Source organism: Dipteris shenzhenensis, chromosome 33 (assembly GCF_047967505.1).
Source record: "Dipteris shenzhenensis isolate YYH24624 ecotype China chromosome 33, Dip_SZ_1.0, whole genome shotgun sequence".
Lineage (NCBI taxonomy): Eukaryota > Viridiplantae > Streptophyta > Polypodiopsida > Gleicheniales > Dipteridaceae > Dipteris > Dipteris shenzhenensis.
Genome location: NC_141628.1, coordinates 24,770,288 through 24,783,399, shown reverse-complemented (window position 1 = coordinate 24,783,399; position 13,112 = coordinate 24,770,288). Strand labels below are relative to the sequence as shown.

The 13,112-nt window shown below is 42.0% G+C and overlaps 1 protein-coding gene and 1 pseudogene across 1 annotated transcript; one reads left to right on the top strand and one right to left on the bottom strand.

Annotated features, from left to right (window-relative positions):
• Nucleotides 1-1,980: 1,980 nt before the first annotated feature.
• LOC147879867 (phenylacetaldehyde reductase-like) lies at nt 1,981-4,225 on the bottom strand. The gene is made up of 5 exons (XM_087371443.1): nt 3,785-4,225; nt 3,517-3,683; nt 3,215-3,406; nt 2,805-3,130; nt 1,981-2,551 (listed from the first exon to the last, which is right to left on the bottom strand). The coding sequence occupies exons 1-5, from the start codon at nt 3,948-3,950 to the stop codon at nt 2,431-2,433; spliced, it is 972 nt and encodes a 323-aa protein (XP_087227569.1). The 5' UTR covers nt 3,951-4,225; the 3' UTR covers nt 1,981-2,430.
• A 5,077-nt stretch (nt 4,226-9,302) lies between these two features.
• On the top strand, nt 9,303-11,031 carry LOC147879866 (3-ketoacyl-CoA synthase 11 pseudogene; annotated as a pseudogene).
• The last annotated feature ends 2,081 nt before the right edge of the window (nt 11,032-13,112 follow it).

The following is a 13,112-nucleotide window of genomic DNA, read 5'->3' as shown; positions in this document are numbered from 1 at the left end:
TTGTATCCCAAGTCAAAGAGAGATGGAAACTTTACGCGGTCTATGCTAGGAGATAGCCAAGACTGCAGTGGGTCGGATTAAGAGAACTAAGACTTGTTGAAATGTACTATAAATTGAGAACTAAAAAATGATGGCATAAACAATGTGCTTCGAATCGTGCAAACATGTCACAAGACTTGATAGTCATGTAATATATAGATATGTTGATGTGAAAATAGAACCTAAGATTCAAGAAGGTGTTGATGTGGAAGTAGAATCCGCGATTTGGGTGTGTATACAGAACTAGAATTTGGATTGGGGATAATCGTTCAAAATGAGCTAGCAAATCCATGAATGAATGCTAGAAATATAAATCCAAGCATTCGAGAGGATTAAGCCTAGAAAATGCATTCAAAAATTATTGTAGAATCTAGGAATGTTCCTGAGAATCTGAGAATGCACAATATGGGAAATGCCTCTGGATTTGGAACCGTAAGTTGGATCTATACCAGGAACTCTGCTTGATCCATAGAATTTGTCATGGATTGAGGATATGGGTTTTAGACTAGGCTCTTAAAAGTGGTTGCACCCAAAATGACTACACCTGAACATGATTTAGCCCTGTAGAGGTTTATGAGATCCCATTGCTTGGAAAAGATGGATGTGGCAAGGTACGGCAAGAGCATACCTATCTATGGTTCTCAAGGTGGACCTACATGCCAAAATATTCAAGGAGTTGATGTTGAGTCAAAGTAGTTGAATGATACCAAAACTATTGAATAACCTTTTTTTAAAACCCCATTTCCTTTGCTTCCATAGGTGATGACATTGTGCTTGGTGAGCAAGCTCATTTGAAGGAGTGGCTTTTATAGAGACCAAAATGACAGACCGTTTGAAAGTGCCTAATTGGTTCTCCTCCACAAGGGAAAGGATTTGTTTGGGGCTATTCTCTTTAATACATGAGGAAGTGACCAATTTTGGAGTTTGCTAATATAGCATCTAGCTTTAGGGGCCCTATTGACCAAGATATTATGTCATTACATCGACAATGGGCATTAGATCTAGAATGTATGGGTCGAACATTGGCAACTCACAATATGCTTGATCATGGCAAGCCGGTGCAATAACACAAGGTTTGGAATGCTTTGCATCCAAACCTTGGGAGGAATGTCCAGATTATTTTTGCATGTGCCAATTAATTGATGGAGAATTGGCTATAAAATGGGGGCTCTTGCTTGATGCAAAACTCTTTCCAATGTGTTCATTTGCCAAAACTGACGCAAAACACTCTCTAATGTGCAGATCCCCTCGTTTATATATTTTCCCCCTCTCTTAGAATGATATGCTGTAAAGGCTCTTTCGTCTCCTCCCTCTCTTTTCCCACCATCACCTTCTATGAAAATCTCACTTCCTTTCCTTTGTGTACATTTCACCTTTCATGATTCTTCGATTGAGTATCCCTCTCCCAACCATCCTTTGTTGATGCGCAGCCTTCGCTTCACCAATTGTATTTGGCTACTATTTGACAATGATTTGATATCACTTGTTAATCAATCACCATGAGAGAGAGAGAGAGTTGGTGGTGGATGTTTAATTAGAATGTGTAAGCGCGACTTTATAGTACCTATGAAGCACTTTCTAGGCCTCAAAGCATGTTCATGGCTTCTCTACATTACAAATCATAGAGGCGTGGCTTAATTTGCCACTACAAAGTTCCCTAGCTCCTTGATAGAGGCTATATAAGAGTTTTTTATAAATATTTACTACTTCAAATGTAGACCATCTCACTCCAACCATTTCATGTTATATATAATTTCAAAAGAACACAATAATATTTATTGTACTACAAGAACACTATTGAAAAAATATTACAATGCATCTAAATATCGCTTAAAGGAGACATCGAAGATACCTTCAAGTATGCTAGATTGAATTTGACTTGAGTACAAGAGAAAATAAGGCATTTTATGTTTACTCAAGCACTTCCTCTTGCCATAACTGGTCAACAAAGCATGCATTTCTTTGTTGTGCATGAGGACATAAATTGGAAAAATAATGCAGAATTGAAATTGAGACTTGCAGATGTCTCAAAATAACTGAACTTGTCTTATAACAAGTAGACGGAAACATTTTACACAAAACATAACCAGTATATTGGGGCTTCCCTTACGAGGAAGCTTTGAAGCATGATTTCAATAGAATGGAGGGGGGGATTTGGCGTCGGACGATGGTGTTTATAGACATGGTTCTGCAGAGCCTTTGCAACTTTGAGAGTTTGCAACTTTGTATATGGGCTTTCGGCCATCCATCTTCCTTTCAGTTTTGCCAAAATTCTTGATCCACGTTCAGCCTTTGCCAAGACTGTTCCGGTTGAGCATCAAGAGCGTTGCCATCTGAGCTCTCTGTTCTTATTCTGTGGGTGAGCAACAAACAAAAAGTGTTGCGAAGTTTTTATCGGAAGCTGCAGTTGAAGGGTGATTGTTGCCTGTCTGTTTGTAAATCCCCTACTTGGCCATCAGCAAGTTCCTTCACCTTCTCATTGGACAACATGCACGGGTTGAACGATTCCAACCTGCCAACAAAACACAATACAAATCTATCATTGATCGTTCACAACGCCCTTAGAATGCCGAACTAACGATAGGCGCTGCACAACCTCGGAGCAAGAACCCGGATAAGCTAAATTGTGGCCTGAAAAAGAGCTTTACGATGCATCAACGGAGCATTTGCGGCGTTTTGGTCCATATGTATTGATGCTGCTTGTTTCAAGATCACATGCGATGTAAATTTTTCCTATTTCTGCTCAAATCGACCTGGGAACGCACCTTTTAGATACCGGGTAATTTGGATACAACTCTTTCGCAGCCTCCACAATGTCGGCTTTCGTTAACAGCCTTTCGAAACAAATGTACCGCCCCGTTGCACGGTCAGCCTTGAAAGCCAATATGTGGGAGGCAGCCAAATCGTCTACATGCACATAAGCAAAGATACCACTCTGATCAAGCGCAGCAGAGCTGCTCCATTTGGTGCTTTTCGAAGCTTTGGGCCCCAAGACTGTCGCCGGATTCATAACCACAAGGTCCAGTCCTCTGTCCCTCGCCAACGCCCATGCGGCTCTTTCAGCGGATGTCTTGCATAATGCAGACCACATCTGCGTGCGGACGAGACTCTATTTACATCGCTGCAAGGGCGGATATAGACAAACATAGCAAAAATCCAGGCATGTGCAGCTTACCTTCTCCTTTCTACAGAATTCTACGTTACTCCAATTCTTCTCGTCCAGAACAATTCCAGTGGAATAATACCGCTTGTCCCACAGCACGGAAGATAAGCAGGAGGTAAGAACCAACTTCTTCACCGACGGGGTGTTGGCGCAAGCCTCGACCACATTCAAAACCCCCCTCACCTCGTTATTGATCATCTCGACCTGTCCAGATATTTTTTTCGATTTAACAGAAATCGACAAGCTGGAGCCTAAAGGAAAGTCAGAATATCAAACGTAGCTCCGCTGCAAATGAAAGTGATAGCTCAACGTACAGGGTAATCCCGAAAGCCGTTGATATGATAATTTGGGGCGGGAACGTGAAAAACTCCTATGCATCCTTCGAAGAGCTCTGATAGACTGCAGTAGTCCAAAAGATCCGCGTTCGCTTGTTGCAGACGTTCGTTTGCCCCCACACAAGATAGCAATTGGGATGCTTCTTCTGCAGCGAATTACGAATTAGCTGTGTTCCTACGCCAAACGCAAATGTCACTAGAACCCATAGAGGCATAGCAAGAAGGTGGAGAGAAAGTTTGCAAGTACCTGCATTTGTAGGAATTGCGGACCTCACGTGGTACCCCTGGTGGAGAAGGAAGCGGACGATCCAAGAACCGAGTAAACCCCAATTCCCAGTAACGCAGACGACCTGCTGACCGTGTGCTTCGCTCGGGGGAGGGAAGGAAACGTGAAGATCGACGTTGCGGCCCATGATGTATCCAGAGATTGAGGATTAAGAAGTCAGGCAAATGAATAGGGAGGAGCAAAGGAGGGGAAGAAGAGCTGAGACGAATCTGGAGGCAGATTGAAAGTGAAGAAGAACGTGAAGACTTCTAAAGTGGTGCACGGATGGATGATGAGGGGGGAGGGGATGTGAAGGTGCGCAGTGAGAAGGGAAGATGGTGAAGGTGCACAAAGATGGATGAAGGAAGAGAGGAGCTTGTAGCTGAGCAATTACAAGTGAGAAAGTCGATGGGAAGAAGACGACTACAAAGTTCCAAGACATTGACTTTGGTGTTTCACTCCCGGACGTTGCCATAAATAATCACAGCAACTCCTGGACCCCGTCTTCACGCACAGTATTACGTACACACCTACACACTGGACTCTTTCCTAACATCGGGACTCTCACCAGTGTTCACAGAAAACCTCCAAGCTATATATAATGAACTTGCAACATTTTCATTTTCACCCCTAAAAAATATTTTCTCAATTTTGTAAAATCTGCAAAAATTTAGGTAATTTACTTATATTTTAGCCAAATTTTTGGCAAATTCTCAGGAAAACCTTCTAAATTTGAAACCCCAAGTTTTATGATTTGTTGAGAATAATGTTTTCTGTGAACACTGGTCCAGACTCGGCACTCGTACTCGTTCTACCACCACCAATCGGCGATCGTGGCTCTAGGGAGTCTGGACTCTGATCATTGATGAGCAGCAACTTTGAATAATCACACCTTATGGTGGCCTAGGCCTTTTTGGCCTACCGCCAATGGGAAGGCCTTAGTGAACGTTTGGAGGTAAAAGAGAAAAATAGGGAATTATTGGAATTTTTTTTTTGGGAAATTTATGCTTGCTCAAGCGGTCTGTGATTATTCCCTTTTTAGCAGAGGGAGCGAGAATCTTGCGGTGGCTGTTAGTTCATTATTCCATGTTTGTCCAGAGAATTTTGTGGCCTACTCTGCATCTTTTATAGCCATAGTACTTTTGGATTGCAAGGTTGGTCTTCGGGGCATCCTTCACGGGATTCGTGCTACCAAAAGCTGTCGTAATTGCAGGCACTAAGTGAGGCCAAGAAGCTTTCATGATTCTTTGGCACCTCATTCACTTTCATGCTTATTTTTAATGGTGTATTGTTTGGTGCTCGATGCAAATCTAATGGTTTGGCTATTCTCATCCTTGAAACTGACATGAAGGACTGCAAGTCATACTTGCAACATCGACCGAGGCAAATAAAGATGGTGACAATTAATTTTCACGATAACTATAAGGTTAGAGAGGGAGCATTTGGCTTGGTTTGCAAGTTTTCTTCTCTACTAGGATATGAAAGCGTACAGTCCAGGTTTGTTTCTTGAAAACTCCTTGTATCGAGCAACAACATATGCAAGTGTTTGCAGGGACACTTGAAGACGAAAAAGTAGGAGCGACCAAGAAAAGTAGGAGCGACCGAGATGGAACTCATTACAAATGTAGAGCATCACAATCTATTCAAGCTACTTGGATGATGTGTTGAAGGCCCAAAGAGGGTTCAAATACTGTAGTCTACACCAGCATCTATTTGGTAAGCCATTGTTGTTATGAGCTCACCATTACAAACAATTTCAATGACTAAAATGATGCAAGAGTTCAAATGCACACGGGAAAGTTTACGATGACTTTTTGTTGCATTGAAAGCAGCATGGGTTTTAAGGTAAGGAAATCGTTCGACTGGAGATTGTGGGGCAGTGCCATGAATAGGCATATATGATCAATGAGGAAGAGGATCAGCACGGCTTAGCAGGAGGGCAAGAGGTAGCATGGAGCACTGGAATTAGTGGAAGCGATGGAAGAAGAGCAAAGGAATTGGTGAAAGGGTAGGAGGAGGAGGAGAGAGGATGGGACAAGGCGGAGCAAGAATAAAATATTCTAGTCCTAAAACCTCCCACCCGCAATATACCAACCTCTGCTAGTCTACGTAGAAACTTGAATGATTCACAAAATTCCTGAATCGGCTTTGCCTCTAGACCAATGGTCCAAACTATTGTGCGAAGAAATGCATTGAAATCCTCTGATGGTGATGATTTCAAAATAAGCCTTGTGGAGTTCTTAGACGAGGGTCCCTTGCCTTTGGCCTGCCCCTCATGGGGAAGGTGTGAGTAATCATTCTTCTTTTCCAAAGACAAAACTTGTTTTGTGGATATTTGTAATTTCGATACTTGCTATCATGTGTGGAATTAGTGACGGTCTTCAAAGCTTCGATTGATTCATGGGCAAGCTTATATATTTGCTGTCATTTCGTGGAGGTCTTCAAAGCTTCGATTGATTGATGGGCAAGCCTACATATTTGCTATCATGCATGGAGTTCATGGCGATTTGATTGGTTCGTGGGCAGATGTCATGAATGTAGTTCATCTTGTTTCCATCTTGTCGAGCTGTTTAGCGTGGCATTTCACACATGAATTGGCTTCCAATTTGGCAGTACCATGTGCCAATAGTGTCATGTGAGAAGAGTACCATGTAGGCTTTTATTTGTGCAATTTATTCGTGTGCCCAAAACATGTGAGTGCTCTATGCATGACTGGTGAGGCGGGAATTCTCCTATATGCTTAAGTTTCTAAGGAGTTCATAGGGCAGCTAGGACTCAATCATCATCACTTCTGAGCCCTAGGAGCCCTAGGTTGAGATCGATTCAATCTACCTATATGTGCGAAAACATACATATGCCAATGGGTGCTTGTGATACAATCTAGTGCTAACTAGGAGATGTTTGGGGTTCCCGAATCCTCATTATTGTTGGGGATGGCTAGTGTGTTGTAGTACTGCTTTAATCGGCTCCCGTTGATTATCGTGGTGAATTGACTCCGTCCAGAGTTTCTAGCAACATAGCTCCAATTGAACTCATCTTCTTGACTCTATACCTTTCCTTAACCTAGATATTTGAGCTTTCCTGTATGGATCTTGGCATTGTAGAGCAAGACTCGGTCACCTTCTTTGATGTTTGTCTTTAAGGTTTCTGTCAAACCATGCCTTCCTTCTTCATTTTTCTATTGTCATGGCTTGGTAGGCAACTAATCTATATGCTTCTCTAATTGATAGAGTCTTTCAGAGATGCATGATCTCCCATGCATTCCTGTACTCCTATGCGTAGGCTTGGTATTACAAATTCCAATGGGAACACAGCTTCAAGGTCATACACCAATTGAGAAGGTGTATTCTCTATACTGACCTTGAGTGTGATACGATATGCCCATAAGGATGCATTTAGTTGTTAGGCCCAATGAGAACACTTTAGTTCTACTACCTTGGTGAGGACAATGCATAATATTTTGTTGGTGGATTCGGCTTGTCCATTCCCTTGGGGATAGTAGGGTGTGCTTTTTCTATGGATCACCATAAAGCCAAACAAGAGTTCTTTGATAACCTCATTCACAAAATGCGTGCCTCTATCTGACACAATTTCAATGGGACATTCGAATCAGGTGATCACATTCTCGTACAAGAACTTTGCTATGCTTCTGGCATCTGCCTTTCTCACTACTTCAACCTATTTAGTAAAGTAATCAGTGGCCATTGGCCACAATGATGTAGCGTGCCTATGTCCCCCATTTTTCAAATGATATTTGTGCAACAAATGTTGTAAAGGGATTGAAGTCCTTGTGTTGTGGTTTATAGTTCGTTGGCATGCATCACAGCTTTTGACATATTCATAGGCATCTATCTACCCAAAGTGTTGGGCGCTAGTAGCCTGCGAGAAGGATTTTTCTTGCTGTTGCTTCCCCTTGGATGTGTCCTCTTGCAATGCCTTCATGGACTTCACTGAGGATTGGCATGATCTCATGTGGCATTACACATCTCCTTAAAACCTGGTCCTTGCCCATCTTGTATAGTTGTCTTGCAATGAGTTGATAGGGTGCAAATTTTAGAATTAGTTTTCTTGCATCTACTAATTTCATTTCAGGTGGTGGTCTTCCTGCCATTAAGTACCCAATGATGTATGCATACCAGTCAAGCACAACATCAATTTGAATAATGCAACATCTAGTAGGCCATCTTCTATTCCTTCCCAGTAGAAGCCATCGAGTGATCCGACCTGTGGTACATGGTCGATTATAAATGTTTACACCGGCTCCGCTGTCTACTATTGCAAGGTATTGGCCAAAGGCTTTATGCTCCAACAGGATGGTTACATTTTTTATGTCATCCCTAGCACCGAATTTTACTGAAATCACCTTATCTTCTTCTTTAGGTGGGGGGAAGCATTGTGAAAATTCTATCCATCTCTTGAAACTCTCCCACATTGTAGGGAAATTTCTTAGTAAGTTTCCAATTGGCATCATAATGGGGCACCTTATCAAGCTGGCTAGTGCGGTACCATCCAATTGGGGATGTATTTCCTTTTGCTCCATTACCCTTTAGAAGGTTTTGGGATGGAACAAGGCTAGCTAGAGCTGGAATGCTTTCGAAGTTTTTTGCCGTCACATGTGAGGATGTCACATAACACGCACCTGGATGTACCTCGATCGTCCAATTTGAGCAACATCGGAACAAGGCTAGCTGGAGCTGGAATGCTCTCGAAGTTTTTTGCCGTCACATGTGGGGATGTCACATAAGCTCTCATGTTTTCATTAGTAGAGCTTTGCAAGGACTAACTCTAAGTTGATGAGAGATTAAGGGTGTGCTTAACATCACCTAGTTTGACGATGTTAATTGAAGCTTTTGCAAGTTGAAATGCAACACCTAACTTTGCATAAAAATGCCATGAAAATTGCAATTTCATGACCTTTAATATTTGAAGTGGCTGCATCTCCCACAAGTGGAAGAAACTCCTCTCTAACGGACTATGGATTCATGATGGCTCTTTTGCTAATGACCCTTTTTCATGGTCAAGCATTTAGAGTAATGATTCATTTAGTATTTAATGTATGAGAATTAAGGTTTTTTTCATGTATGACGAGTAGGTTTCATTCCATGTTCCAGCGACATTTATTGGTCTTTCCCCTCTTCTCATTCATCTTCCTCTCCCCATATGTATTCTACTTTCACTTGCTTTTTTCTCTTTGAATTTACTGCATTAATGATGGAGGTACATCTAGGTGCGTGACAATGATGGATTGGCCACTAGTGGCCAACCAATCCAACCCATGGACACAAGTGGAGACACATTTGTGCACCGATGCATCTACCATTGCCACGCGCCTAGGTGGCGTGTGGAAAGAGGCTCTAAAGGTGCTAGGGTTTTCCAAGGCTCCTGAATGCGAGCCACCTAACACCAGCCACTAGAAAGACCATGCATGTGATCACGTAAAAGCTTTTCTATAATATCTATTCCCTTTCATGCCCATTGCCCGTGCCTGCCTTGCCTTCCTTCGCGCCATGGCCACCTTCCTTCCCTCTACGCTAGCCCCTCCTCCTGCACACAAACCTTGCCCCTCCGTCAAGCTCAAGTATGTCAAATTAGGCTACCACCATCTCGTTACTCATGCCTTCTACTTCCTCCTCTTGCCCCTCTCCATCCTCATCATCTTCCGGGCAAGCAAGCTCAGGTTGTTTTCAACGTGGGAACACCATCAGCTTCCTATCCTTGCCTTAGCTGCGTCTCTTGCTCTGCTTGTGTTTGCCACGATCGCCTTCGCTTCTCGCCGGACCCCTGTGTATCTGCTCGATTTTGCCTGCTTTAAGCCCCTCGATGATAGGAAAGTCTCCAGAGAATACTTCGTCGGTAACTCCCGCCTCACTGGTCTCTTCACCGAGGAAAGTCTCGAGTTTCAAAAGAAGATTCTGGAGCGGTCTGGCCTAGGTCAGGAGACCTATTTCCCAAAGGCAGTCACTAGCGTGCCCCCTAACCCTTGTCTCGACGAAGCCCGCCAAGAGGCAGAGCTAGTAATGTTCGGTGCGTTAGATGAACTATTCAGAAAGACTAAATTGAGACTCCGAGATATCGGAATTCTGATCGTGAACTGCAGCGCCTTCTGCCCTACCTCTTCTCTGACTGCAATGATTGTCAATCGTTACAAATTGAGAGGAAACATTCTCTCCTACAATTTAGCAGGTATGGGATGTAGCGCAGGCGTGATAGCAGTCGATCTTGCGAAGCATCTTTTGAAGGTACATCAGCGCACGTACGCTGTGGTTGTCAGCACAGAGAACGTTACATTGAATTGGTACCGCGGTAACGAGAAAAATATGTTGGTGTCGAACTGTATTTTCCGTATGGGTGGATCAGCTGCGCTCCTCTCAAACTTCCGAAGCGACAAGAAGCGGGCCAAGTACCAGCTTATGCACACCGTTAGAACCAACAAGGCTCAAGAAGATACGTGCTTCTATTGTGTGCAGCAAGAGGAGGATCCGACGGGTTTAGTAGGAGTCAACTTGTCACGAGAGCTGATGAGCGTTGCAGGAGGCGCTTTGAGGACAAATATCACCACATTGGGGCCACTAGTGCTGCCTTTCTGGGAGCAGCTGCTTTTCGTCTTGATGTTAATTGGAAAACAACTGTTCAAGATGGGTATAAAGTCCCACGTCCCCGATTTTAGCAAGGCTTTCGACCATTTCTGCGTCCACGCAGGTGGGCGAGCGGTGTTGGACGAAGTGGAGAAGAATCTTCATCTCTCTGATTGGCATATGGAGCCCAACCGCATGACGCTATATAGATTCGGCAACACCTCCAGCAGCTCCCTGTGGTATGAACTTGCATACATCGAAGCTAAGGGCAGGATTGCAAAAGGCCAGCGGATTTGGCAAATCGGCTTTGGTTCAGGTTTCAAGTGCAACAGCGCGGTGTGGAGATCGCTCCGAGACCAGAAAGCTACATCTGTGGAGAATTGCTGGACTGAATTCATTGATAACTTCCCCGTTCACATTCCTGCAGTAGAAAAGACCCTGACGTCCGAGGTGCCCGAGGCAGCTTAGAGCAGTTCTAGCATTGATTGAACTGCAAAATGTGCACTGTGTACGTATCTACCTGCTTGCTGTTCCAGAATGAGGTGTTTGCTACATTAGATTGCAGAAACTTTGGAACTATGAAAGTTTATCGTATCTCCGATTTGAAGATTATTAAGTAAAGTGCACATTGAGCACTTCTCTCTACCTAAACATGCAAACATTAAAGCAATGGAAAATGTAGATTTAAGTTTTAGAAAATGTTTGGCCTTGTCTTCCTTTAATTTAAAAGTGGAATTTCCCCTATTTACTCAAGGGCCGCCCAAGCCCCATGTTACAGGGGCATGGTGCCACATTATTGGATCCACCAAAAAAGGGGGTGGATAAAAGTTGCGCAGCCAAGAACCGCCATGAGTGGGGGTTTTACATAGTTCAAGGCATGTATTGTGGTGATTACACATACTTTGTAAGACTTGGGTCGCCTACCCAAAGGGAAAAAATAGAGTCTTGGGCAAGCGGGGGCTTAGTCTATAAAGACCATCGTAGCTAGCCAAGTCATTATTTCTAGATCCTTTCTTTTACCCCCTTTGTATACGAACCTATATGCATTATTTTGCTTATTTACTATTTCTAGATGCTTACTTTTATCCCCTTTATAAAGTGTACCCATCGGCTATCTCTTGAGTTCTTCTAGCTTTTTGTGTACTCCCTATTTTTAGATCCGTACTTTTATCCCTTTTATGTGCATACTTTTATGTACTCCCTATTTTTAGATCCGTACTAATTTTATCCCTTTTATGTACATGCATATATTGTTTTGCTTATTAGCTCTTTCTAGGTCCTTACTTTTACCACCTTTATATGCGTACCTATGGGCTATCTCTTGAATTCCTAGTATCTACATAACATAATGGGTACTAATGTTATTAGGTTTAAGTTTAATGTAATTGAACTAGTTATGGACTTCTCCCATTTTTTATATCATATGATGTAGTGCAATACTCCTCTTTTATTCCCTTTAAAGGGGGGTGTTGAGATTTAATCATCAAGGTGATTAGAGGATTGGCTCCCGGATAGGATTTGGTAAACTATATAGTAGATTGTACCTTGTGTGTAAGATATGGAGCACAAGGAGCCTTCTTCTTTTGTAAGGCATACAAGAGTGATACAAAATGGGGATGTTAGTGTAAAATGCCTGATAGTCCAACCCATTCCATAAGCTATAATATTATAGTTTTGGCAAAATATTATAGTTCTTTTACAAAACGACACTTGAAGACATACGAAACAAAACTCGACTATGTACAAAACCATACTTTACTAAGTACAAAGCAATACTTGATTATGTGCAAACAAGCCCCTTTGGTGACAAACGGTCAGATGTGTTGAGAGTAAAAGGCTATATGCAATTCATGAGACTATTGCATAATATCCAAGCTTTGGATATTGGGAGTATCTTGTGGTGATTTCATTTTGCTGATGATATTTACTAGAGTAAATATTTAGTGTGTCTTTGCCAATCCATAGAGCTTTAATGGAGGTAGTTGAACAAAAGAAAAGGAATAGAGCCCAATCTTAGTGTTGTGGAGTTTTATAATCCGAAAAGTGCCAACAAGGTGTATAAGTATGATGTTTTCAATGCCCCGATGAGAAAACCCCTTAAGTATATTTCTATAAAACTTTTGAGAATAATGATTACTTTAAATCCCCCTTTATTGAGCCCACACGCATATTTAGGTATGATGAGTGACCCCCTTGAGGAACGTGACATCACCAATAAGGTAGAGGAGGATGAGGAAGAACTTATTGGCCATCCAAACCTTAATAATGATGAGAAATGTGCAAGATGATAATTTTGGACTCTTTTGACAAATGAATTACATGTTCTAAAGGTTTAATATAATCCTATCCCATACTAATAATAGAATAGTGAGAATATAGAAGCCAAAAAATAATTATATTGAAAAGATACATATAATTTTGACTAACATGTGAATCACATGGAAAAAATCAAGAACATAAAAAAATAAGTACACCTAAAAGATGCCTATAACGCTAACTCTATCCCACATCATGTGGCAACTAATAATACAATTTACATGAGCTTTCATTATGAGGAATACAAGATCTATGGAGAAAGGCATGCTTCATTGGTTCCTTCAACTACGCAATGAAAATATAATATACATGTTGCAATCCAATGGTGGCCAACTTTATAAAGAAAATAAACAAAAAGTAAATTAGCACTAGCATCTTCACATTAACAACATAGAAACTAGAATTCTTAAAATATAAAT

Excerpts from the sequence above, each read along its gene's own strand:
- LOC147879867 (XM_087371443.1), bottom strand. The coding sequence starts at position 3,950 with ATGGGCCGCAACGTCGATCTTCACGTTTCCTTCCCTCCCCCGAGCGAA. Across the intron at positions 3,684-3,784 it reads CGCAATTCCTACAAATGCAG|AAGAAGCATCCCAATTGCTA; the intron begins GTACTTGCAAAC and ends AATTCGCTGCAG. Across the intron at positions 3,131-3,214 it reads AATTCTGTAGAAAGGAGAAG|ATGTGGTCTGCATTATGCAA; the intron begins GTAAGCTGCACA and ends GTCCGCACGCAG.